This window comes from Sphaerodactylus townsendi, linkage group LG01, assembly GCF_021028975.2.
Source record: "Sphaerodactylus townsendi isolate TG3544 linkage group LG01, MPM_Stown_v2.3, whole genome shotgun sequence".
NCBI classification, from domain to species: Eukaryota; Metazoa; Chordata; class Lepidosauria; order Squamata; family Sphaerodactylidae; genus Sphaerodactylus; species Sphaerodactylus townsendi.
The window spans coordinates 156,690,500-156,715,724 of NC_059425.1; the positions used below are offsets into that span (position 1 = coordinate 156,690,500).

Sequence of the window (25,225 nt, forward strand, 5' to 3'; positions counted from 1 at the left end):
ACTGTCCTTCTGCCGTTTCACCTTCTCAAAGCAGAAAGATTTATTGCAATCTAAGATATAATGATCTTGCAGCTTCTAAGGGACATCAAGTCCCCCAGTGATTATTCTGTTTCAACTTGCCCATTTGGGCTATGCATGCTTCTTTATTACACCTCCACTAGAGACTTGCCTGGCTACCTTACCTATTTGAAGGTTAGTTTTTCTTCCTGTCCTTGTGATCGTTTTCTAGTGTCTCAATTATGCAGCTTCAGGAAATACTGGTCTGGATCAGGAGACATGGCCCACCCACCTGAGCGGAGGGAGGGGGAGGGAAGGGGGGAGGGGTGGCATGCAAGGGAGGGGACTGAGGGAGGGGAGGAGAGGTGGCATGCAAAAGAGGGGAGGGAGGGGGCCCGGCATCTGGACATGGCCCACCCACCCTAGCGGAGGGAGGGGGAGGGAAGGGAGGGGAGGGTGGCATGCAAGGGAAGGGGACTGAGGAGGGGAGTGAGTGAGGGGTGGCATGCAAGGGAGGGGAGGGAGGGGGAAGGGGAGGGGAGGAGGGGGAATCTGCTCACATATTAACCATTTGTCCTCTTTTCCCTCCCTGCTGCAGCTCCCTGTGGCCCTGAAAAGCTGTACCTCATGATCACAGGTCCTCAACAAAAGGTTTCAGAATGGGTTCTCCAGATTGAAGCAGGAAATCCGTGAAAATTGCTACCTCACTCTTGGACAAGTAGAAACACAAGACAGTATTTCACCAGAAGGGAAAGTTTGGGTCCAGAATTAATGCATCTCTTTGTAGAGGCTTACATTTAACTGGCATCTTCCTTTGTTTGAAAAGAATTGGGTTTGGGGTTTTCTTTTGGTTTATCTTCCTGCTTGCCTTTTACAATGCTAAATATCTCATTCTTATTCTTGCTTGCTTTCCCCACAGCCTCATTGTAAATGCCAGACAAGGATGACAAATTTACTTCATACAGATCATAAATTAATAACAATGGACCACAGCTGGACCTTCCTCATGCTCTTCTAATCAGCATGGATTCAAGACATCGCCAGTCTTTGGGAAACTGACTGTAGATGTGTCAGAGTCCCCCGTTCAGACAATAATTCACTTGATTGGTTCAAGGCTTTTATTGCAGACATGATAGGAACACAGAAAGGGAGTTCTGGCGAAAAACGTGCCAGACTCTCGATAATGTGAGTAAGAGATCCCAAGCAGACAGTTCACATAGTCCAGCCTGGAGTCTCTACTCAGCCACAGAACTCCAAGGCCACAGAAAGAAGTGATACCCTGTTTCTCTGAAAATAAGACATCCCCTGAGAATAAGACGTAGTAGAGGTTTTGCTGAAGTGCTAAATATAAAACATCCCCCGAAAGTAAGACGTAGCAAAGTTTTTGTTTGGAAGCATGCTCGTCGAACAGAACACCAGACCATGCAGCTGTGGAGCGGAAAAATAAGACATCCCCTGAAAATAAGACATAGCGCATCTTGGGGAGCAAAAATTAATATAAGACACTGTCTTATTTTCAGAGAAACACAGTAGCCCAGCACCTGCAAAAGCGAAAGCAAAGTCGTCACCCCCCCCCCCCAACAGCCCCATCATGACTGAAAACACACACATTGTTTTCAGTTACAGGAGCCACAGGTGCGCAAAACCGTAGAGAAGCAGATAAACTCAAAGGTGCACAAAAACAGGCCCAGATATAGGAAATAAAATTCTGAAAATCTTTGACATAGTACCTGAAAGAGAATGAACCATTTTAATTTTCAGAGTTCAAATGTCTGCAGCACGGCGCTTTCCAATCGTAATAGGAATGAGTGTAATAAAACACACACACACACACACACACTAAATCCCATCCTGAAAGCTGTGACTTGCTGTGGGCCGGCAGGGCTGTCCTGTGGATCTTAGCCAGTGGCAGGAGGCCTTTCACAGCTCAGTCAGATGTAAAAACAACTGAGCTGGAAATGGTATGCTGGTGCTGGTGAGAGAGCAGAATCTCACCCAATGAGCAGAGTCTTTACAAGCCCACGGGGAGATCAGTGAAAGGGGGAAAGCTGCCTCAAGGGACTGGATACACAGCCTGAGGAAGAGAGGAACGTGACAGGGAGAAGAGAGGCAGGGACTGGAGACAGACAGCTGCCATCACAGCCCAGAAGGAAGTCAATACCTTGATGTGTAAAAAAACCCACTTAATAGTGTTACATGGCAAAGGAGGAGCTTTGTTGGCATGGGGCAATCCCTGGACCAAAACCACCGTAAACAGAGGCGGCTGTCATGAAAGAGAAATTCTCCCACACATACCCCTGGTTTTGGGATGACAGGATGCAATTTTGAGATTATCATACCAGTGCACATAGTTCTGCCCTCTCCATTTTATCCTCTAAACAACCCTAAGAAGTAGGTTAATCTGAGAGATGGACTGACCGAAATTCACCAGTGATCCCCATGACTAAGCACATTTGACTCTAGGCTTCTGTAGTTCTGCTCTGACACCCCAAGCAGTGTACCCCACTAGTCTATACACACAGTAGAATGGAGAGACACAATGAAACTGGAAGAGAAAAATAATGCTCATTTGCATAAATGCTTATTGAAAGCAGAAACCAAACACAGTAAAATAAACAGTGCTGCCTGGTGTGCTCATTTTCTTCTTGTTGGTGGTTTAATTCATCTTCTGCCCATGTATCAGAAACTCCAACCTGAATTTGCAATGGCTACCATTTATACATTTAAAAAACCCTATTGGAGATAAGGAACAGATTTCTACACATAACATCTTTATTAGCCAATAGGTTGCCCTAACATCAAATGTACATGTTAAAACATACGCACAGGGCCAAACAACTAGGAGATTTAAAAACAAACTCAAGTTCTGTTTATGGTGGGTTTTCCGGGCTGCGTGGCTGTGGTCTGGTGGATCTTGTTCCTAATGTTTCACCTGCATCTGTGGCTGGCATCTTCAGAGGTGTATCACAGAGGGAAGTGTGTTACCCTCTGTGATACACCTCTGAAGATGCCAGCCACAGATGCGGGTGAAACGTTAGGAACAAGATCCACCAGACCACAGCCACATAGCCTGGAAAACCCACCACAACCAGTTGAATCGATATTTTCTTCCTGACCTTTCTCCAAAGGGTGGTGAACAAAGCTTTCAGCTCCATTTTATCCTCAAAACAATGCAATGAAGCAGATCGGGTCGACTGCGATTAAATGGCTAAAAGTCACCCAGTGAGTTTCATGGCTGAGTAGGGGCTTGAACCGAGCGGTCCCAAATCCTACTCGAACTTTCTAACCATTATGCCACACTGGCTCAAGTTCTAGGGGGAAAAATGTTATATTGTTGGGCAACTACAGATACTGAAAAGAATCCCAATTGCTACAACCAACACAAAATCAGCAACTGTGCAACTCATCTAAAACATATGTTGTGCCTAAGGATGTGTGTGTGTGTATGTGTGTGTGTGCTCTGCTTAGCATTTTTTTCAGTGCTCCCTAAAAATCCTCAGGCTTTTTCATGCTATGGATTTTGAGTGAATAAAAACTTGTCTTAAAAAGCATTTCTCTCATTCCCAAAGGAAAACAAATATTTCATAGGAGTTCTTGCAGCGCTCTGCAAAATTTCCAAATATTTCCTCCCTGACACCTCCCCCCTTCCCCCAAGCCCTGGCACCTCTAGCTGTGCCACAATCTAAGCATTAGTTCTCTGGATGAGGTTTATTGGTGAACCAACAGAGTCCTCCAACAGAGTCCTCCAACTCCCCCAGCTGGCCACTCTAGGCCAGGTGCACTCGTAGGTACCAGGAATTGCTTTCAGGCACTGAGAGGGGCAGCTAGCTGCCAATATTCCACCCAATGGCAGTAAGGAGAAAAATATTTAAAAGCTCCATTGAGATGTCCTGCCCTGCAAGCATCAGTGAGTTCAATACATGAGAGGATGGCGCCAAGAAATGGTGTTCAATTCAAATACAAACTGCATTTTTATAAAGTTACACTGCAACAAGATGGTTTAATTTAAAACATTAGAAAAGTTGTTACACATAAGACCATTTTCATACAGCATATACGTTATCATTTGGTATGTAAATAAGCAAAACAAAATCTTTAAAGTACACTTACTTTTACTGAAGCAAGTTGCTAATACACCTTTATCAGCCGGACTGGCGCTCATGTGCCAGATTTCACCAACTTGATGCAGAAGAACATTTTTGTTTATAATGTTATTTTCATCATCAAAATCTATGATGTGAATCTACAAATACAATAAAAAGCCTGTTACAATGTTACATGGGTCACACAGTCTTAATTATAAATGATGAATGTGCAAAACAAAGTATAGGTTTTTATTTTATTTTCAATATTAGTAGAATTTTAATAATTGAAAAAGCAGCATGATTGAGACATAATGGCAAATCTTGTAGCAGGCTGACAAAACTCCCCCATCTTCCAGCAACAATTTGGCATATCGGAGATTGGGTAGTGATTCTGCAGCAGACAAATCTGGCCATGGTACATTCTTGTAGCATAGGACGCTGCTTGAGTTTCACTTGCTTCATGGCCACCATCTTAGTAAGGGGCGCTTAACAGCATAATTCATTGTATGCTTAGTCAGATAAAAGTTCCATTGACTTCAAAGTTCCTTAAGCCCTAATAAGGAAGAACTGGTTTAAATAAGTGCCCCCCTTCTAATTTTGGTCTGGACTGCTCTTGTTGAGAATATGCCTGGGGGATCTTAGGACTGATGCTCTCTGCACTTGGTTTTGGCTAAAGCCTGATGACAGAAGACATCTGTGTTTTCAGCAAATGGTAGTTTTGCCTTTATGCCAAAAAAACTAACTATAGTTTGGGGTTTTTTCCTACAAACCAGGATTCAACCAAAGCCTAGTTGTGCTCTTCCCTATCAGTATCTGTCCAATGTGATCATCAAATCAAGACACCGTCCCCCAAAACCTGAGATAGGATATCATGTGCATCCAAATTCAGTAGGAAAAAATAGTAGGAAAAAAAAGAATACCTTTGAAGAAAAAAAGAATTTAATGCGGAGAGCTTATATTTAAGATTCATAAGATCTCCATCCTTGATTACAGATGCACTTTCTCAACAAAGATAGACCAGAGGAAGTCCACAGAGATTCTGTGCATAAAGCTACATAGAATGACATTTTCTCAAGGATACAGCTGTTGCACGGCACTAAGGCCATTTGAAATTATTGAGAATTTCTTCAGAGCAAACAACAAAATGGGCTGTTAAGCACCTCATAACCTGGCGGCAGTGCAAAAACTGAAGTTCAAACAGCATCCTACGCTACACAAGCTGAACGCTGTCACAAATATCTGCTGCAGAATCCCCATCTAGTCTCTAAAACTGAAAATTCGTGCTGGAAAGATGAGGCAGGTTGTTAGGTTCCTTGGTATCATCCAGAGAGGCAGAAAAGGAATAGTCCTGACTACCAGAATAGAAGGCAGAGTGTTTCTAGAACAGTGTTTTCCAACCTTTTTGACGTCACGGTACCCTTGACCGCACTCTTCATATCTCACCTGCAATCCTCTCCACACCTTCCCCTCCCAGTTCCCCTGCTTGCCACCCCCACCTTCCTCTCCCAGGGTGAAGGGAAGCACGGGGGCTGGGAAGTGGCTGCAGAACTTGCGGCAGGCCCTGCCCCCTGGGCCAGCTCCATATCCTTGCTGGTGCCGGTGGGAGACACCGCAAAAGTGAGGGGGGCCGGTAGAATTGCCGCGGTACCCCTGGGACATGCTCACGGCACCCCAGGGTACCACGGAACCCTGGTTGGGAATCACTGTTCTAGAACCTTCCTCCATCTGATGCAGGGAGAGTGGTTAACAAATCTAATTAATAAACAATAAAGTACTATTCATGCAGCTTAAGTAAAAGCAAAGCATCAACTAAACATTTTATATTACTTAACATGCCTTTAATTTCTTCAAATCATAAGAGTCCCATCAGGGTTTTGCCCATGAGCCTCACTGTCTCTTCTCATTATTCCCCTCATTCTGAGCTGAAGTTAAAAACTAAGTACTGGCTAAAAACAAAAATAAAGGGTGAGGAAGGAAGAGAACAAAAGAGTGTTGTTGTTTTTTCAGGCCAATGCCCTCAACAAATATAAGGCATGGATCGCCAAGCAACTGCTCGCCTTTCCAGCTATAATCGCACGGGATTCATGTGCATAGTCAGTTGTCCAGAGAAGACTCGTTTCCGTCTCCAGTTTGCTTACACAATAAAAGAGCTCAAAACAAGCCGGACGCCAGAAAAGCATCCAGAGACAGATGTTCTCTCAAGCTTGCTGTACAATTGTCTGCCTAAGCAAGATGTCTACAACACTGGAAACAAACCAAAACCCCCCCCCCAAAAAAAACCTTTTCGGAGTTCTGCCTGAACGGAGCAGCATTTTTAAACCAAGTCTTTGCTGAAACACTGCAGATCGGATTGCACAGGCTGGCTGCTTCATCTATATGCTTCCAGCCCTCTCTAAAAACAGGAAGCCTCACGTTGAAATTATGAAGTAGTCTCCTTGGCAGTGAAATTGATTCCCTAAAGGTGAGCTACAAATCAAAATTCAATTTGCTCAACCAACATGTATTATATGCCCCTACCGACCATATAAAGAGGGTCATTCAGTATATAAAGCAAAAGAGCCTTCTGCCCTATCTCGGGTCCCTCAAAGTCAGACATTGCTGATTTCTTCTCTCCAGCGTGATGAATCAGAACCATATCTGGCTCTGAGGACAAGTGTTATTAAATATGGCATGTCATATTTTCCAGGGGATTTTCTCCTTATTATTTTCTGTACCCTTGTGGGTAAGGGGACATGGAAAGGATTAAAGGTGAGATGAGAATGAGGTGTCACATTTGAGCTTTCTCAGGTTGGTCAGCAACATCCCATGGGAGGGAAAGAAGTCAAATCTTCCATTTCTTAGGGTGAAATTCTCTTTGCAGCATGCCCCTAGGGATTTTTGGCACACGTTCCTGACTTCACACCGATTTTGTTCAGAGATACGCCCATTCATTTCACAGCCACACATTTCTAGGCCTCTCAAAACACATTAAGGTGAACACTCTGGTATACATTTAACTCCTATGTGTTAAGCTAACTCCTGAAACCACACAAAACAGATCCTCCTCAAGCACTCCTTAAAAACGGATACTCCTACTGAAACACAAGCACTCACAGTGGGGGTGGGGAGAATTAGAAAGAGACTGACATGGTTTTAAGAAAGAACTGGGATAACCTGACTATTTCTCCTGTCTACACTGGATTTGAGGGCTGTGCTCACCCACACCCAAGAAGGGCATTCAAAAACCGCTGCTCACTTATCTTGACAAAGAGCAATGGATTCCTCAGACATTGCAACTGTTAATCACTTCAGCAAAACTAAGGACATTACATTACAGGCCAGTCAGTATGTGGCAAATTGGCAACAAGGCTCGAAGGTAGGTAAGCAGAAAAGAATAAACATGGCAGGATCTGGAGGACCAGGGATCTCCACAATGATCAAGGCAGGATCTGGAGGGCTTGGGATCGCCACAAAAGTTGAGGCAGGAACTGGAGGTCTCGGGATCTCTACAGGACTAAGAGCAGTGATAGCGACCCTTTTCGAGACCGAGTGCCCAAAATGCAACCCAAAACCCACTTATTTATTGCAAAGTTCCAACGCAGCAATTTAACCTGAATAACCCCCTCGAGCAGGGGCCAACCTGCTGTAGCCTCCAGCAAGTCCCACATGCACCACTCTGCACCTCTCTACCACCTCTGCCCTCCCTCCCCTGTGCAGCAGCCACCTGGAGCTCACTGAGGTGCACACACATCAAGTCCAGCAGCCCCGGCCAGCCTAGATGTGAGTGTGGGGGGCCACTTCCCCCCCACATGATGAACTCTGTGTGCGCGTGCCCACAGAGAGGGCCCTGAGTGCCACCTCTGGCACCCATGCCATAGGTTCGCCACCACTGGCCTAGAGAGCCAAATCTTAGCAATAAGCTACCATTCAGTCTAAAGGACAAGAGAGTTGTTAGAGCTGAACAAGCAAAGGCTGGGGCTGAACTTCAGGATTATAAAGGGATTCTGCCAAGATCTAAAGACTGCATCCTCTTTCGGAGGGAGGTTGGTAGGCCCCAAGCTACCAAGCATGTATTCATCTGCCTGGGTCAGGTGTCAGCTGTACCCCTCCACTTTCTTTTTCCTGGGACCCTGGAGGTGAACAGGTCCACTCAAGGATTTCCTGGTCTGCTAGTTGCAAGGAAAGACTTGAATGGGAGCCTGTTGTTAGAACTCCCCTGGAGTTTCTGGAGTACATGAAATCTTGGGCATAGTGGGAATCATGAAAAGCTCTTCTTCCCAGGTCCAGATTGGGCAAGGGCAAGCCTACTATGAATCATCCTGTATTTTTCTTGATTACCTTTGAATTTGATATAATACTGACTTGGATTCCACACACAGCCAGCATAAGTTACTGACATTCTGGGATTTGCCCTTCCCTCCCCCCTCCCCGGTTTATTCCTAGGGTCAAGGGATTTGTGTATAGCTCAATAGGATACACAGCTGTAGTAAGTGAGGGGACAACGATGAAGGAAATCTTTTTGCCTCTAGCATGAGCATAGCTCTGCTCCGAGTCTAAGCAACCAGTTTAAGCCACTATCCTAAACCAAGATGAACAACACCTAACACTGCCAAAATAAATGAGTCCTCCAATCCACAAAAAAGTCGCTGAAATCTTCCTTTAAAAAAAAACTAGGGCAGATGAAAAACAATTTACAAAGGAAAGGACACAGAGAATAATTACAGAAGCAAAGCATAGAAGACCATCCAGGAGTTTAAACTGATTGTGTTTTAGCCCTTTCTTACTCCAAGTATGGAGGGTGGCTTAAGTTGTTAGTTTACAGAGAGGATAAGTTGATAATGCAAAAATTAACCTGCAAAGAGATGATTTGATTTGCCAAAGTTCAGCACATATCGCCCCTCCGCTTGGAAATCTCAAACCTTTAAAAATAATGCCTCTCTTAATTATTACCCTTCATACACCACAGATAAAGGTTATTCATTGGAACAGTCTGACAAATACTCTTTAACAACATTTTAAACAGCAGAGGCCACTGATTTCCCTCCACTGCATTTTCCATATTGCTGCTTAATGAGCAGAATGCAGCTTTTTTCCCCTTCATGGTTTATTGCTTCAAACTCGTTTAAGGGATTTCACTCATGCCAGCCTGCCTATCAGCCTGCCTGCGAGTTAAAACCTAGTTAGGCCCTGCAACCTTGATGTCAAGACACCATCTGCCAAAAAGTGTTTCAACAAGTCACTGTTACCTGGCTTATATAGAAACGGGGGCTGCTAAATGAAGCAATAACAATAGAGGCTCATGACACTTCTTGGGGATTAATCATTGACTGAGGAGCTGATGGCTTCTAGCACAGCCAAAGGCCATTAACCCCATCAACTCATTAACACCCCTAGCAAGTGCCCTGCACTTCAATTATTAATGCTGGTGCATAGTGGGGAGGGGAGAAGAAGCCATCTTTACAGGTGTTTTGGTCTGAGGAGAAAGTCAGAATTATCTTCAGTCAGGTCTTCTTTGTACAAAATTGAATGGGAAAGAATACTTTGAAGGCACATGTCTATCTACTGTCAACACAACCAGCCTTCTCCATGTATGTTGGTAGACCAGCTGTTATAAGAGTCCATTGTTAGAGAGACAGGGGAGCTGCTGGGAAACAGCATCCACATGTCCCTTTCTGCTGGAGAGCACAGCCTCTCTACCCATAACAATGAAGCCAATGCAGTGCCTTGGTGGTAAAAGATATGAAGAAGGGGCGAGGGTACGAACAATGGAATGGTATCACTTGAAAGGAGGAGGCCTATTAGCTGCATGGGGATCCCACAGTTAACAATGCCTCATGTCTCCAATACTATCAGTTTCCCTAGTACATTTTCTCATCTTTCCTCTGAGAAGCTCAAAGTAGAATACGTGGGTTTCCTTTATTTTTTATCCTCACAACAACTCTATGAAATATACTAAGCGGGAAGTGTGCAGATGGCTCAAGGCCAATTACCTAGCTTCATGGAAATTTGCGGGTTTGAATGCACATTTTCCAAAGCTAGGTCAATGCTCTTAACTATTACACTACTACATTAGCACATGTAGCATTTATGGCAGCAAAATTGCATGATGTGCTTTGAAGTAAACTGAGTATGTTGCTTAATTTTCCCTTGAGCTTATAATTCTTCTTGTAAAAAGAATTAATCTCCTGTGATTTTCCACCTCAAGTCTAATATTAGGCAATTTTTCTTTACTAACTCTCACAGATTGACAAAACTCAGAATAACCTTAAAATTAATATTGTTCCACCTGTCCCTGTATCACTACTTTTCTGAGAAAATTGTAACATGTCTCTTAAAAACTATTAGAAGGCCAAAATGGACAACAGTCAGTGTTCTATGCATGGATGTAAGTGATGAGTAAGTTGTACAGTTACCACCCTTTTGCAGAGGGTGATAATTTTGGAAGCCCAGATTTGACACGCCACACTGCCATGGACACTTGCTGAGTAACCTAGGTCCAGACACACTCCCAGCCTAACCTACCTTCACAGGGTTACATGGGAATAAAATGGATAATAGAAAAATGCTGTAAGATACTTTGGGTTACCACTAAGAAGATGGTGGAGGTACAAATGAATACTAATTAATAAAAATGAATAAATAAAACAAAGCACCGCACAGCCAATTTCTAGACAAGATCAAGGACAAGGTGGACAGTGAAAAAACCTGGCTGTGGCTAAAACCGGAACTTTGAAAAAGGAACCTGAATCACTGATTTTAACCACTCAAGAGCAGGCGATTAGGACAAATATGATCAAGACCAGAATCGAAAAATCCTCAGGTGATGCAAAGTGAAGATTGTGCAAGGAAGCCGACGAAATTGTAGATCACATACTCAGCTGCTGCAAAAAGACTGCCCAGACGGAGTACAAGCAGAGGCACGACTCAATAGCCAAGATAATCCACTAGAATTTATGCAAGAATTACATCATCAGGACTGCTAAACACTGGTGGGAACATCACTCAGAGAAAATCACGAAAAATGAGAAGGTTAAGATCTTATGGGGTTTTTGAATTCAAAAAGACAAAGTGTTGACGTGTAACACACCGGACATCACAGTGATAAAGGATAAGAAAAGTGGCCATCATGAGCCTACGTTGCAAAGAATAGCCTTTATTGGCATAAACCAGGGGTAGGGAACCTGCGGCTCTCCAGATGTTCAGGAACTACAATTCCCATCAGCCTCTGTCAGCATGGCCAATTGGCCATGCTGGTAGGGGCTGATGGGAATTGTAGTTCCTGAACATCTGGAGAGCCGCAGGTTCCCTACCCCTGGCATAAACAAACAAAAAACACAGCTAACAGTGGTGATATTAAAACACACAAAAGGGAATCAAATAAATATAAACTGCTACAAACTCTGAATTATTTCCATGAGAAAACTTGCAATATAGCAATACCTGGGGATAGCAGGGTCAATGAAAACGAACATGAGAAAGTCACTAAATATCATTATTTGCAAATCAAGATTCAGAAACTATGGCACAAACCAGATTAAGTCTTTCCAGTGGTAATTGACATGCTGGGCACCATTCAGAAAACACTAGGGGGGCCCTGGAAACATCTTCAAATCAACAAAATCAACATCTGTTAGATTCGAAAGGCAGCCCTGCTGCGATCAGCACAAATGGCTGGCACCCATACATGATTAATGTCTTAGGTTAGTGGTGGCGAATATTTGGCACTTATATGTCCTGGACTTCAATTACATCAGCCCCTACCAGCATGGCCAATTGGCCATGCTGGCAGGGGCTGATGGGAATTGTAGTCCATAACATCTGGAGTGCCAAAGGTTCGCCACCACGGTCCTAGGCCAGTGGTGGTGAACCTTTGGCACTCCAGATGTTATGGACCACAATTCCCATCAGCCCTGCCAGCATGGGGCCATGCTGGCAGGGGCTGATGGGAATTGTAGTCCATAACATCTGGAGTGCCAAAGGTTCACCACCACAGTCCTATGCCTCTGGATGAGGCTTGAATTATAACAAAAGGCCAACAACCAGCTAAAGAGCCAGCAGTTGTGATTATCAAACAAAATCAAAATAATAAATTAAAGCACTGGTTACCCAACTGGAGGACAAATGTAAAGAGGCATTAGAAACAGGAAGGCAAAGGAAAAAAAGAAGAAAACAACAAGCAGGAGACTGCAAAAAGTCATAGAACAAAAGGGTAAACTAAGGTGGGATTAAGAGGGAACAAAGGAGGAGTAAAATTCAGGGAACAGAGGACAATCGCAGATAAAAAATTTTGGTTAAAATACACTGTAAAAACATGGCTGCTCAACCACAAGCACAGGTAGCCCCTGCAGAAAGACCCTCCCCCAGGACAAAGACAGCATAGGTCCGTGGTGGCGAACCTTTGGCACTCCAGATGTCATGGACTACAATTCCCATCAGTCCCTGCCAGTTGACCATGCTGGCAGGGGCTGATGGGAATTGTAGTCCATAACATCTGGAGTGCCAAAGGTTCACCACCACTGGCATAGGTTATAGATCTGACCCAGAGTACCTTAAATATGGATTCACCTCCATGAACAAAACAAGCAGCCTGCTAGTTCCACAATGTGATGTCACATGGCTTCCCATCATCGTCTTGCAACTCAGTCCCACCCCTCCCACTATTTGGGGTCTAAAGGTGGGTCATGGGCCTGGAAAGGTGAAAGAGAACTGAACTGCCAGATGTTCACACACATTCCTGCCTCAATGTAATATATTCTTTATCTGATGAGCTGTTGCCAGCACAAACAAGAGTCTTCTTCTTTTAAAGCTTCACAACTAAACATTGTTCAAGACTCCACACAATATTTTTAAAATGGCACACTCAGATTCAGTTTGGCAAGGAAATATCATTATCCTGCTAAAGGCTGGAAGAAAAAATATCCTGATTCTATTTTCATACAGCTTTTAGACAAGTTTACCTGATTATCATATTTAAGAGACTGTGTTCCAACCAAAAACCGTATTGCATCTGTTTCTGCGGTCTGGGGTGTTAAAGCTCGTGCCTAAGGGGAAAGAATGATAAAAATACAATCATATCCAACACATTTTAGTATCTTGGAACATACAGGACAGCAGTTACCAAGAACAGTGTTTTGACATTTAATCCATCTGTATTTTGACTTTTTTTTCCTGTGCAGGTTCTTTGTTACAAGGATTTTTTCCCATGTCTCTACCCCTCCTACTTCCTAAATGACTTTGGTGGTCCCACAAATGTGTTGTGCTTCAAGTGTTAGACGTGGACAATTTTTCCTACAATTATAACCATCTTTCAGGAAGCAGACATAGGCGCTTTCTGCAAGGGCAGGCAAGCGGAGGTGCACCAGCATTGTTAATGCCGGTGCATCCTCCGCCAGCGGCACAGCCTTTGCACGGGCCATGCCGTTCCCAGTCCCGTCTTACCTCATCCCGGCTGCCAGCACTCTGTGGAGGCCAGGGGACATGCCCCCCCCCCCGTAGCCATGGTGACACATCCACGGTCGGAGACCAGGAGGCATGTCCTCTGGCCTCTGCAGAGTGCCAGCAGCAGGGACAAGGTAAGACGGGACAGGGAGCGGCGCGGGGAAAACACCGGCTTCCTCTGGTGCCATTCACTAAGCTTAAAGACAACAAAATAATTAACAAAAACTGTTCAAGGATTTGTTTAAAACTGAGTCCTGGCTAATACATTACTTTGTTCGCCAGATGATGGATTTAGAGGATACTTTAAGGTACTTCCTGTGCTGAGCAAGTTACATCAAGACTGCTGAACACTTTTAGTGGCCATTTTAAATCTTGGAAATGGTTCCAGTTCAGAAAGAGTGATTTATAGCTCTCCAACCTTACATGGATGCATAAAACAAAGATGATTTCTCAGGTGCTCCTTCTGTTTTCTGATTATACATTAAATCAACCTTCTCCTTCAAAGTGAAGAAACAGATTTGTAGACCTTCTTGGCGTCCAGATAAACAGGCTTATTGGCACTTGCTTCTACGCAAGGCAGTTTGGATTACACCGGGCCACATGCATTCAAGGTCCTGGACAGCACAGAAGGTAATGCTGCTGCAACCAGAGGCATTCTTTATAGTCAGATGTTGCAGCTATACTTAGTAAGGCATGAATAATTTGGAAGCCTGACAGAAGGAAAGCTCATACAACCATAATTGGTTGACAATTAACAGGTCTACAGGGTATCTCATGGCTGTTTTTCACCCTATGTGTATGCAAAGGCAAAGCCTCCCCGGGCTCCTTTCTAAACTGTACCTCCTCCTCGCCGGTCTTGTGAACCACCTGCAAGAGAGCTGGGATCCAATTTTGGGTCCCACAATTTCGGGATTACTGGCTGATATCCAGCTCTCTGTTCATAGAATGTGCAGCTTTCCCCTACTCTTCTTCATTCCTTCAGCCCTGTCTGACCTTCAGAGATCCTTCTCTGGGCTACAGGACCCTTAGGGAGGGAGAACTGCATGGCTAAGGAAGCTAGAGTGAAGGCGGCAGAAACTGGGATGTTGTTTCTGCTCCCTCTTTAGCAACTGCAGCTCCATGGAAAGGGCAGTCTCACCCCCTTGCCTTCATCCCATCAACATGTGTGGCCATTTGTCCACATAGGTCCAGTAACACCCTGAGAAAACCCTGGAGGTCAGAAAGAGAAACAGGAGCACAGAGAGGTATGGGAAACCTCCTTATGCTTTCCATGGTTGGACATCAGCCCCCGCCTCAGAACATCAACACTTCCTTCTTCTGTCCCAACTTGATTGCTAATAATTCTTATCTGTTTATATGATGAAGTGCTGTGGAAACCATTGTATCAGAAGAGAGGCATGAGTAAGCCTAGGAAGCCAATAATCCTTATCCCTGCTTTTGTTATTAGAGACATTTCGATGTAATTGGAGACTGCCATTATAAGGGCTTTTTTTTTTACACCACGGAAAATTTTACAGTATTTTGGAGTCAGCAGGTTAAGTGGCCGACACTCCATGTAATTGAGTCTGTTGACAACCACTGCAAACTTAGTACCCTTGAGGACTCTTGAATGCCTTGCTACCAGTTCAATATGCATCAAAACATACAAGAGCATGTCAAGAATTCAGAAACTATGTTCAAAACCTGAATCCACAACTATGATTTCCCTTAACTAAAAGCAAAACTGAAAGTATTTTTTTATACATTTAAAAGTGCAGGAACACCACAATCAAGTATTAGTCATATTTGCACTGAACCAATGTAGTACAGACCAGAGCTTTAAAAAAAAGTTAATTTACTGCCCCAAGGTTAAAATCTACCACCTGTTAATCTCCCCAATACAGTATACTTGAGCACAGACTGAAAATATATTTAGCCATCAAAGAAGAATCTTAATGGCAGCTTACAAACACTAGAAGAAAACATTTTCTTTAGTTACTTGGAAGAGTCATTAAAATAAATTCAAGAATCAAGTTAGTTAAATACTACTTATGAAAGAACAAGATCGAAGAGAATGCAACATAAAATAGAAGGACAGCCCAATCCAGAGGGCTCTGGTAGCCAAGGATGGCACCGCAGAAGACTTTCAGGTGGCATGGGAAGGCAGCAAACTCCAGAAAACCCTCAGTTGCCCGAAAGACCTCCATAGGGCAAAACAGAGGCTCATTCGGCACATGCAAAATAATGCACTTTCAAACTGCTTTCAGTGCTCTTTGAAGCTGTGTGGAATAGCAAAATTCACTTGCAAACAGTTGTGAAAGTGGTTTGAAAGTGCATTATTTTGCGTGTGCAGAAGGGCTTACACCAAGTCCAAGGCCTGCAATGGGGGAGTTCCTCACTCAAAAGCCCAGTGGAGGCTGACTAAAGTCGGCTTCATCCCCAGGAATGCCCCTAACCCGTCACCAACTACATTGGAGTCTAGATTGATGCCAGTGTCAGGTTTTCTGGGTGCAGATTCTTCAGAGTCAGGTGCCGCAAAGCACACCCACCTCCCTGTTGGCCCTCCCTGCTGGCCTAAGTGGAAAATGCACAGTTATGCCTTCATGCCAATTCCAAGAGCCAATTCACACATACACAGACACCCTGGATTGGCCTGTTTAACATCTATGCTCCATTTCTGAGCCATTAGATGATGTTAGGTTCCTTTATGAGAGCCAGCGTGGTGTAGTGGTTAACAACAGTTGGACTCTAATCTGGAGAACTAGGTTTGATTCCCCACTCCTCCACATGAGTGAGGGACTCTTATCTGTTGAACTGGATTTGTTTCCCCACTCCTACATTCCTGCTGGGTGACCTTGGGCTAGTCATAGTTCGTTCAGAACTCTCTCAGCCCCACCTACCTCACAAGGTGTCTGTTGCGGGGAGAGGAACAGAAAGGAGTTTGTAAGCCCCTTTGAGTCTCCTTACAGGAGAGAAGGGGTAATATAAATCCAAGCCTCTTCTTTTTAATCTGAGAAAGATATAATACTAACCTAAAAACTCATTTTATGCTTCTGCTAAGATGTCTGTTTCACAGTTTTAAACATATCAGTAAACTGTTCATCTTTTTCATATTGCAAGAGTCAGAAGAAGAAAGATTTATTAACTTGACAATTTCATGTTTATATAATGTCAGTCTTAAGTCAAGCTGGTAAGATTTAAAATCAACAACAAAGAAGCCTATTGACCATATATTCATACTACGCTCACAACAGATGTCAGAATTTAGTATATCGCAATGGGAACAAAGAAAACTGAAGCACACCGAAAGGACAACATCAGAAAACAGTGATCATGGAGGATCTTAAAATAAAAATTTCTCCTTGGGTTGGGTTTTTATGAGTGCAGAGGGGCTGAGGGAATATTCAAATATTATAGATAGATAAAATAATTACTCATTAACAGTTCATAGAGATCAACATAATTTATTACCGTATATACTTGTGTATAAGTCGACCCGTGTATAAGTCGAGGAACCTAATTTTACCACTAAAAACAGGGAAAATGTATTGACTTGTGTATAAGTCTAGGGTGGTAAATTTCAAAAATAAAAATAGATACCAATAAAATCATATTAATTGAGGCATCTTATAAGATCCCCACAGCAGCCCAACCCTTGGCTGCTCTGGTGTTTTCTTGCTTGCAAAAGATGTCATTCATAGCTCTTGGCAGTGATGTAAGAATGAAAATTTTACAGTACTATATTATTATGGGGAAAAATTTTCACTCCACATATACAAGTAAAGCCTGTTTAGTTATAGATTGCAGGGCTGTTGCCCTTCAGATTAAGTTAGATGGGCTAAATGGGATATATGAAGCCTAGACAAACCCAATCGTGCTTGTACATAAAGTGTTCGACTTTTTACAAAGTCACAATTTCACCACAATTTCACTGGAGTCATCTTGCTTCAGTCCCATTCAGGTACCAGTATGAAAGCCTTTTCCAACACACATAACTAAGAAAGCCTGTATCCTAACCCAAAATAACACTATGAAATAGGAAAGTAATAATTATTCTGAATTAACTAGTAGGTAGTATAACAACTTTTAAAGGGGGTTTATTTATTCCAAATATCTTATCCCATTTCTTCATAAAGTGAAATGGCAAAGAATACTAAACAAACAGGAGAGTCCAGTAGGACCTTAGTGACTCGCACATTTAACTCAGCGTAACTTTTATTAACCTTTAAGGTAAAGCAACATTCTGGTGTCATGTTAAAGATGAATGACACTTATTTCAATAGTAGCTTTTGTGAGTCCTGGGTGATTCTGAACAGGCCAAATATAATGGGTTCAGGCCTTTTTAAAAAGAGTTTTGGGGGCAAAGCTCTCAAAGAACTCACCCGCCCCAACGCTTCTGACCCATTACATTTGCCCAAATCCAGTTAAATGAAAATTTTTCCCCCTTAAACCTGGTTTTCAAACGCTTCCTGCTTGCCTGTGCAAACTACAGCAAGCAGGAAGTGTTCTATGCCCACCCCCTTCCATCCACCATTATGGTGGATTCCCCAGGCAGCCGCCATTAGAGTGGATTCTCTAATAGGCAGTTGCCATGTTGCACTAGTAGGTGGGGGGAATTCCCAGGGGGTGGATTCTCAAGTGGGGGGATTCTTGGTTGCATGGTTTGCATAGAAACATTACGTTTCCTGTGCAAATCGTGTTGCCTCCTGCCTCTGGGATCCCAGCTGGCCTCTGAACCCACTGTGCAAAACCCACAGAGCCCTACGGGGATGGGGCGGTATAATAAATCGAAAAAATAAATAAATAAATAAATAAATAAATAAATAAATAAATAAATAAATAAATAAAAGCGGCAAAGGCAACCTGTTTCAGTTGCCTGTGCAGAATCAGCCTCCATTCACTTCTTCAAACAGATACACAATGAGAAAATTGTCAGCAGTCAATGCTTATGCGGAATATTATAAGAGGGAGTGAGGAGGCATGGTATGAATCACACCAGAAATATTTTAAGTGTAAGGGGGAAAGTGAAGAACTAATGTAAAAAGGTTAGGTTTGATTCCCATCATAGATTAAAAGAATTAGCAGCTACACATCCTGGATAGTGATAGAGTTTAGAGCCTTAATCAATTCAGCAAATAGTTTTAAACTGGTAAGTCAGATAGCCTATCCAGTTAATATTCCCATCAGCCCCTACCAGCATGGCCAATTGGCCATGCTGACAGAGGCTGATGGGAATTGTAGTTCCTGAACATCTGGAGAGCCGCAGGTTCCCTACCCCTGGTTTAAGTGAAAAATTAGCTGATGTTAGTACAAGGTATCATCTCAAAGAACACAGTTAAAATTTCTAAAGAGTGGCTCCTTTAGAGATTGTAGTGAATAAGAAAATCCAATTCTCTGTTTAAGCCAGGATGACACATAGTGCTTAATTTTTTTAATGAGCTCTAATTCAGTACTTTCACAGTATAGAACCTAACAACATCAATTATACCATTATGGATTCATCCACTTGCAAATCACCCAATTTAATATTTGCCATCACAGGCCAACAATGTTCTTCTGCTGTCTACACTGGACAAACATGTCAGTCTCTGAATGAGAAAATGAATGAACACAAATCAGAAATTCCAGCATTTAGAGAAGAAATAGCTCAGCCTTCCTGGCCATACTATTATAGACCTGAAAGTCATTATTCTACTAAATATATATGCAAATGCTGGATTTGAACTCATCAAAACATTAAACACATTTCATCCTGCCTTTATAGTGCCATTTGGACTCCTGCTTTCCTCAATGCTACAAACTTATTCAGCTACTCATCTAGAATGTACCATGTAAGCAACACTGAAAATGAAGACTGCACAAATAAATAAATCATAAAACTAATTTAAACAACCAAAATAAATTGAACTGTTACAACACAAACTCCACAACCAAAGCAGACTGCAATCAGCCAGATTCAGCTTCATTAAACTGAAGGACAGCCTCAATGAGCCCGCAAAGCTTGTAGAATGCAAATGAGTCCCCTCCAAAATCCCCTTACCTGGAATTCCAGCCCATAAATCACAGGCGCATCATCCTCCATGGCTGCACCAGCGCAGCGCAGTCGCACTTAAAGAGTCCCACCCCAACAAGGAAAGTTACCGATGTTCCATTCAAGAACGAAGGCGAAGAAAGCAACAAGCCTGACATGACCCATTGGGGCTTCCGTCTTTGTTCCGCTTCCGGGAAATGATAAAGGGGGACGTAAGGGAGACGTTCGTTACGTACAGGCAAAAAGGGGGATGAGCTTGGCAGCAGAACAAGGAGGGAACGATGGGAGAGTGAACTCTACGCCGCGCATGCGCACTACTGGGGTATTACCTTTCCCTTGCCCCCTTCCCATCTTCCTTGCAGTGAATTGCAGGCGTCGCAGCTGTAGCTGCCAGTTAAAGCAGGTGAGGCGCGGGTCTGGATGCGGGGCGGAGTTAGGATCTCTTTAAGTTACCCATTCCGAGCATCTAGGCTAGTGTTTCATAAAATTAATCCTTTCCCACCGCTACTACTTGACTTGTGATGGCTCGAATGAGACTTTTACAGGAACAGATTAAATACACACCAAAAAAAAAAAAAAACCCCAAACTGTATTTGATTGTAACATTTAATGCCACGGGGAGGGGTGTGTGTCATATGGTGGTGTTACTACCACCTGTAGTAACAGGTGTTCTTGTGTACAAAAAGCCAGGAAGAAGAATAGGCTACCTGATAAGCTGTATATAGAGACCTCTAATAATTTTGAGAAATGGTCAGTAAATCAGGCTATCTCCTTCCACCCCATGCAGTGTCAAGGGAAACGTTCCAGAGACAGATAGTAAATCATGAGATTTCACATGGTGCATAATTTATTTTTTAAACATCCCCTCAGAAGTAGATGTTAGGAGACTTCTAGGAGACCTGAGTATTCCCTATGGCTACATGTTGGTCTGAATTGGAAGGTGTATATGTATTGTATTGCGATAGTTAGATGTAGCTTAATACTGTCTGGTTGTATACTTTTCTGTAGCTTGCTGAACTGTTTGTAGTACTTAAAAAATATTTTTCCCTTGCTGGAGGAAAGTAATGTTTCTGTCCATTTTACAGATGGGAAACTAAGGCTGAAATAAACTGCTGCTGGCTACAGATACTTTGCTGTAGCTGAATTTAACGGTATGTTTGCACTCAGTTTCGGGGGGGGGGTGTTTCTGAAAATACCACTAAGATTAGTTATTATTTATTTATTTATTTATTGGATTTTTATCCCGCCCAATCCCTGAAAGGCTCTGGGCTGGTTACAAGAAGCTTAGAACATTAAAATATGGCACTCAGCTCAAACTGGCTGAACACATCATTAACAACCAGTGACCCATGCTGGAAAATGATGCTCTTCTCACAGTCAATTGGAGGCAAACCTTTTCTTGCCCAAAGACAGTCTCCAACCAGAGCCTGCAACAAACCAAGATCTGTCCTCATGTCCACTCATTCACTTGTCCATTTGCCAACGTTATACATGCCCTCCAATGTCAGCAGTGCCCTTCCACTCGAACATTGTAATCTTCACTTCACTTCCTGTCAGTGTCTCTTTGGTGATGCTCTGCCTCTGAGTTCTTTAGGTAAACAAGGGTCCCTCATTGAACAGATCCTCAGAATTCTACGTTCTGTCACAGCGTTGAAGTTGATTTAGTTTTTCACCACAGAAGCCATATTGATGGATGGTAATAAGAGGAGGCAGTGAGACTAGAAAGTCAATGCTGATTTTGTCCCTTAGTCCACTTAGCCATCCCATGGAGCATGTCTTGCTCCCACATGTACTTCTTTATATGTGACTTCAGAAGTATTATACTGTCTGTGAGTGCACTGGTGAAGTTGTGTTTTGTCAGTATTCCGTAGGTTGTTGCGAGGTTATACGCTTGCAATATACATTGCTTAGGTTATGTGCAAAAGTTATTGATGGGGTGCTGCACATTTCCTATGATCTGAGAGCCAGTGGGTTGTAGCGGTTAACAGTGTCAGAATAGTACCTGGAGGGCCAAGAAGTGAATCCCCGCTCATGCCATGGAAGCTTGCCGGGTGACCTTACGCCAGTCACCATCTCTCAGCCTAGCCTACTTTACAGAGTTGTTGTGAGATTAAAATGGAGGAAAGGTGATGTAAGCCAATTTGAGTTTGTATTAGGGAACAAGGTGGAGTATAAATGAATTAAATAAATTCCACATTTAGATCCACTAGCCAGCTTCTTTTTAGTTTGCTATTTACTCCTTGTCTATCCATTGTCTAACCTGAATACCCTAAACTTGGCTTGGGCCACTTACATGTTCTTTACAATGTCATATTCTGTGCCGCAGGTAGATATCAGCTATGCAGGTGTGGGTAGACAGCCCCAGAGCACAGGAATCCAGGCAGGCAGACTGGGAGCTATAGCAAACACAGGAAGATCCAGCAGGACGTGCACTCATTACACCCAGACAGAACCAAGCTCAAGGCAGGGCTTATGTGGATAGGCTTGACTGCTGCAGCAGAGATCCTACAAGGAGTTAGTCTTTCTGTGATGCAGGCTCTGCTATTGTGCCATACCTGGCAGAGAAACGAGCCCTCTTCCTTTGACTCTGTGGCTGCTGCCGCTGTTTCTGCTTCCTTTGCATAAGTGGCTCATCACAGGGCTCAATGGAGAACTGTGCAGGTTCTCTCAGCTGCGTGGTATCAGGTGAGGAAGTCCTGGTAGCTGACTCTGCTGCCTGAACTTCCTCACGAGCAGCCTGCTCTGACTGAACAGTGTGGTCAGTTTCTGCTTCCTCGGGCGGAGCCACTTCTGAGTGCCTGGCATTGGCAGGTTCTGTATCTGAGTCCAGGTAATTGCCCACAGGCTGGCCCATGACATGTTCCACCGATGCTAAATGGAAGTTATGGGACTAGTGTGGTAGACTCAAACTGGAACTTCCTCACAGAAGAGCGGAAGAATAGTCTCTAACCCTTGATTCTTCTAGTCTCCATTTCTTCTGTAGGCCTGTCTCTTCATTAGTATCAGCAGCAGTCTATCCAAGTGAATATACTCACCCCCCCTCCCCAGCTACAGCACAATATTATGCAAAGTTATTACAGTATGCACACACTGATTCCAAGATTTTATTGCCAGCTGCCTAAAGTCAACCCATGTCTAAAGGGTATCTGTAGGCTAAGATCCATGCAGGTTCATGTCAGTCTCAGAAGGGCGCATTGGAAGCTAATGACATAGAAAGTAAGTTGTTTTCACTATTTGCCTACAGTTGCCACAGTGGGGAACTACCCCTCCGCAGCAAGCATCTGATTGGGAAAACAATGTCAGGTGTATGTGATGCAGCCTTCTTTTTAAACAAAGCTGTACTTCCATCAGGCTTAGTGGTGTTCCAGTATGGTCTAGTGCAGGGGTAGGGAACCTTTAACACTCAAAGAGCCATTTGGACCCTTTTTCCATGGGAAAAGAAAACACTTGGAGCCGCAAATAATTTTTGACATTTAAAATAAAGATAACACTGTATATATTGGGGTTTTTTACCTTTTACTCCGCTCATTCTGAGAAGCGCATGGATGCGTCTGCCCTGCTGCCTGCAGGGCGGGCAAGGATGGGGCCAGCAGCTCGGCCTCACTGGCTGCCAGGAAAGCGCCCACCCCGCTCCAACGAGGCAGGCGAGAGGGGAAGCCCGCAGCGCAGCCCACCCGGCCGCGGGGAGTTGGTGCGCCCGCCCTGCTACCTGCAGGCTCGTTGAGCCGCAGTGCAAGGGCAGAAGAGCCGCATGCGGCTCTCGAGCTGCAGGTTCCCTACCCCTGGTCTAGTGGCTGGAGAGCAACAGTTACATAATGGTTAGAATGTCAAATTAGGTCCTGGAATGATCAGGTTTGAATCCTCATTCCACCACAGAAACTCACCTGGAGGCCTTGGGCCTGTTCCATACTCTAGCCTATTCTACCTGTCAGGGTAGACATTGAGTAGTTAGTTCTCCCCCCTAACTCTCTGAGAGCAGTTCTAAGCAGGCCTATTCAGAAATAAGCCACACTGAACAACATGAGACTTACTCCCAGGAAACCATCCTTAGGATGGCACTATAAGTGGTAAACCACTTCGCATCCACGTTGGAGGGAAAAAGCAAGGCGTAAGTTTTAAAGAGTTCAGTACTAAGGGCTGTATTCTTTGGATTATATCCCTTATTTCTGGTATCCAAATGTAGTAGGCTTTTATGGCATAGAAGAAGGAGAAGCAGAACAGCTGCACAAGATCCCTGTTGAGAAGCAGAGGATGGAGAAGGAGAAAAAAGAGAAAGGAAGAGAAAGAATGGAAGATTATTCCAAAACAATTATTTGCCATGTTAAAAAATGGCAGCGACGGGTTTCATTCATGTTGAAAAGCCATGTAAATATTATTAATTCTGTCATTCTTTATATAATCTTGGTAGGTGCACTAGGTTTACATGCGAAAAAGTAGGGATGTTAGATAGTTCTGAGTAAAAATGGAAAAGGGAGTGTGTTTTGCAAGTGTCCCCCGGTGCATGAAATAAACCCCTGCTCTTGTTTAGTCCTCTGGGGGCCCCCTTTGTAAAAGCGTGGCACACTATTTGCACAGGAACAGGTTAGCACTGAGATAGCTGGCTGATGATCCCTTGGTTGAACCTGAATGGCTAGTTTTAGAATATGAAAACTAAGGTAGAATATGGAGCTGTGCTTGCATTCTGCTCCATCTGGTTGTTAGGCTGTGGTAAAAGTGTTGTTCTGTTCAGTGCTGTTTGACCCTACAGTTCCAGGCAGGAGATTTTCTGGTGTACCTAAACAAAAGTTTCTCTTTCCCCTTCCATTTAATGAGAGAATGAGCACAACGGGAGGGTTTCATTTGCTGTTAGTGATGTTGTCACATGGCCATGATGATGATGTGCTGTTCAACTATGTGGTTGAAATGTGCTGTTCACTCTGTGGTTGAAAAAAGCTCGACAGAAACTTTTAAGTGAAAACTTATTGGGGGCACAAAGTGGTTTGGGGGGAAATGCAATAAAAATTGAGAGACTTTTTGAACAGTTTTCTGCATTCTTTGAAAGGCCACTTATTTTCGAGAATCAAACACCATGGAAATTTAGTCCCGCCACTTATTAAAGCAATTTAAAGGAAGCAGATTTCCAAGGCAAGGGGGCATTCATATATGAAACTACATACCTATGTCAGTCTATCTGTAAAAAAAAAAATCCTGCTGAATTCAGTTCCGGTCAAGCTGCAAAACTGCTAATAGAATTTTGCTCTATTTTGAGAGCCAGTGTGGTATAATGGTTAAGAGCAGGTGGATTCTAATCTGGAGAACTGGGCTTGATTCCCCATTCCTCCACATGAGTGGCAGAGGCTTATCTGGTGATCCAGAATGTGTTTCCGCATTCCTACATCCTGCTGGGTGACCTTGGGCTAGTCACAGTTCTTCAGAACTCAGCCCCACCTACCTCACAAGGCATCTGTTGTGGGGAGAGGAAGGGAAAGGAGCTTGTAAGCCACCTTGAGTCTCCTTACAGGAGAGAAAGGTGGGGTATAAATCCAAACTCCTCCTCCTCCTTCTTAAGGGCTTGTCTCCCATGGAATAAATAAGTACCTTATAGATGCATTTGCATGTGTTTTCTTATGGTCAGATAAACTAGAATTTTATTTTGCAAGAGAATGTAATAGCTGGGTGTGGACACATCTATATGTCCTTTTTTAATTCTTTACGTAACATGCTGAAATCTAAAGCT

The 25,225-nt window shown here is 43.5% G+C and overlaps 2 protein-coding genes across 2 annotated transcripts in view; one reads left to right on the top strand and one right to left on the bottom strand.

Moving 5' to 3' along the window:
• The window catches only part of EIPR1 (EARP complex and GARP complex interacting protein 1), a 79,020-nt gene extending 59,282 nt beyond the window's left edge, over window positions 1-19,738 (bottom strand). Inside the window, exons 1-3 of the mRNA XM_048498154.1 lie at window positions 19,519-19,738; window positions 13,019-13,102; window positions 4,108-4,240 (exon numbers count right to left, since the gene is read on the bottom strand). Of these exons, the coding sequence (XP_048354111.1) occupies window positions 4,108-4,240; window positions 13,019-13,102; window positions 19,519-19,560 (259 nt within the window). The 5' untranslated portion in view covers window positions 19,561-19,738. The remainder of the gene's footprint in view (window positions 1-4,107; window positions 4,241-13,018; window positions 13,103-19,518) is intronic.
• Window positions 19,739-19,760: 22 nt separating this feature from the next.
• TRAPPC12 (trafficking protein particle complex subunit 12) overlaps window positions 19,761-25,225 on the top strand; it is a 77,355-nt gene continuing 71,890 nt past the window's right edge. The window contains exons 1-2 of the mRNA XM_048498139.1: window positions 19,761-19,912; window positions 20,595-20,660. The gene's annotated coding sequence lies outside the window, so the exon portion shown is untranslated. The remainder of the gene's footprint in view (window positions 19,913-20,594; window positions 20,661-25,225) is intronic.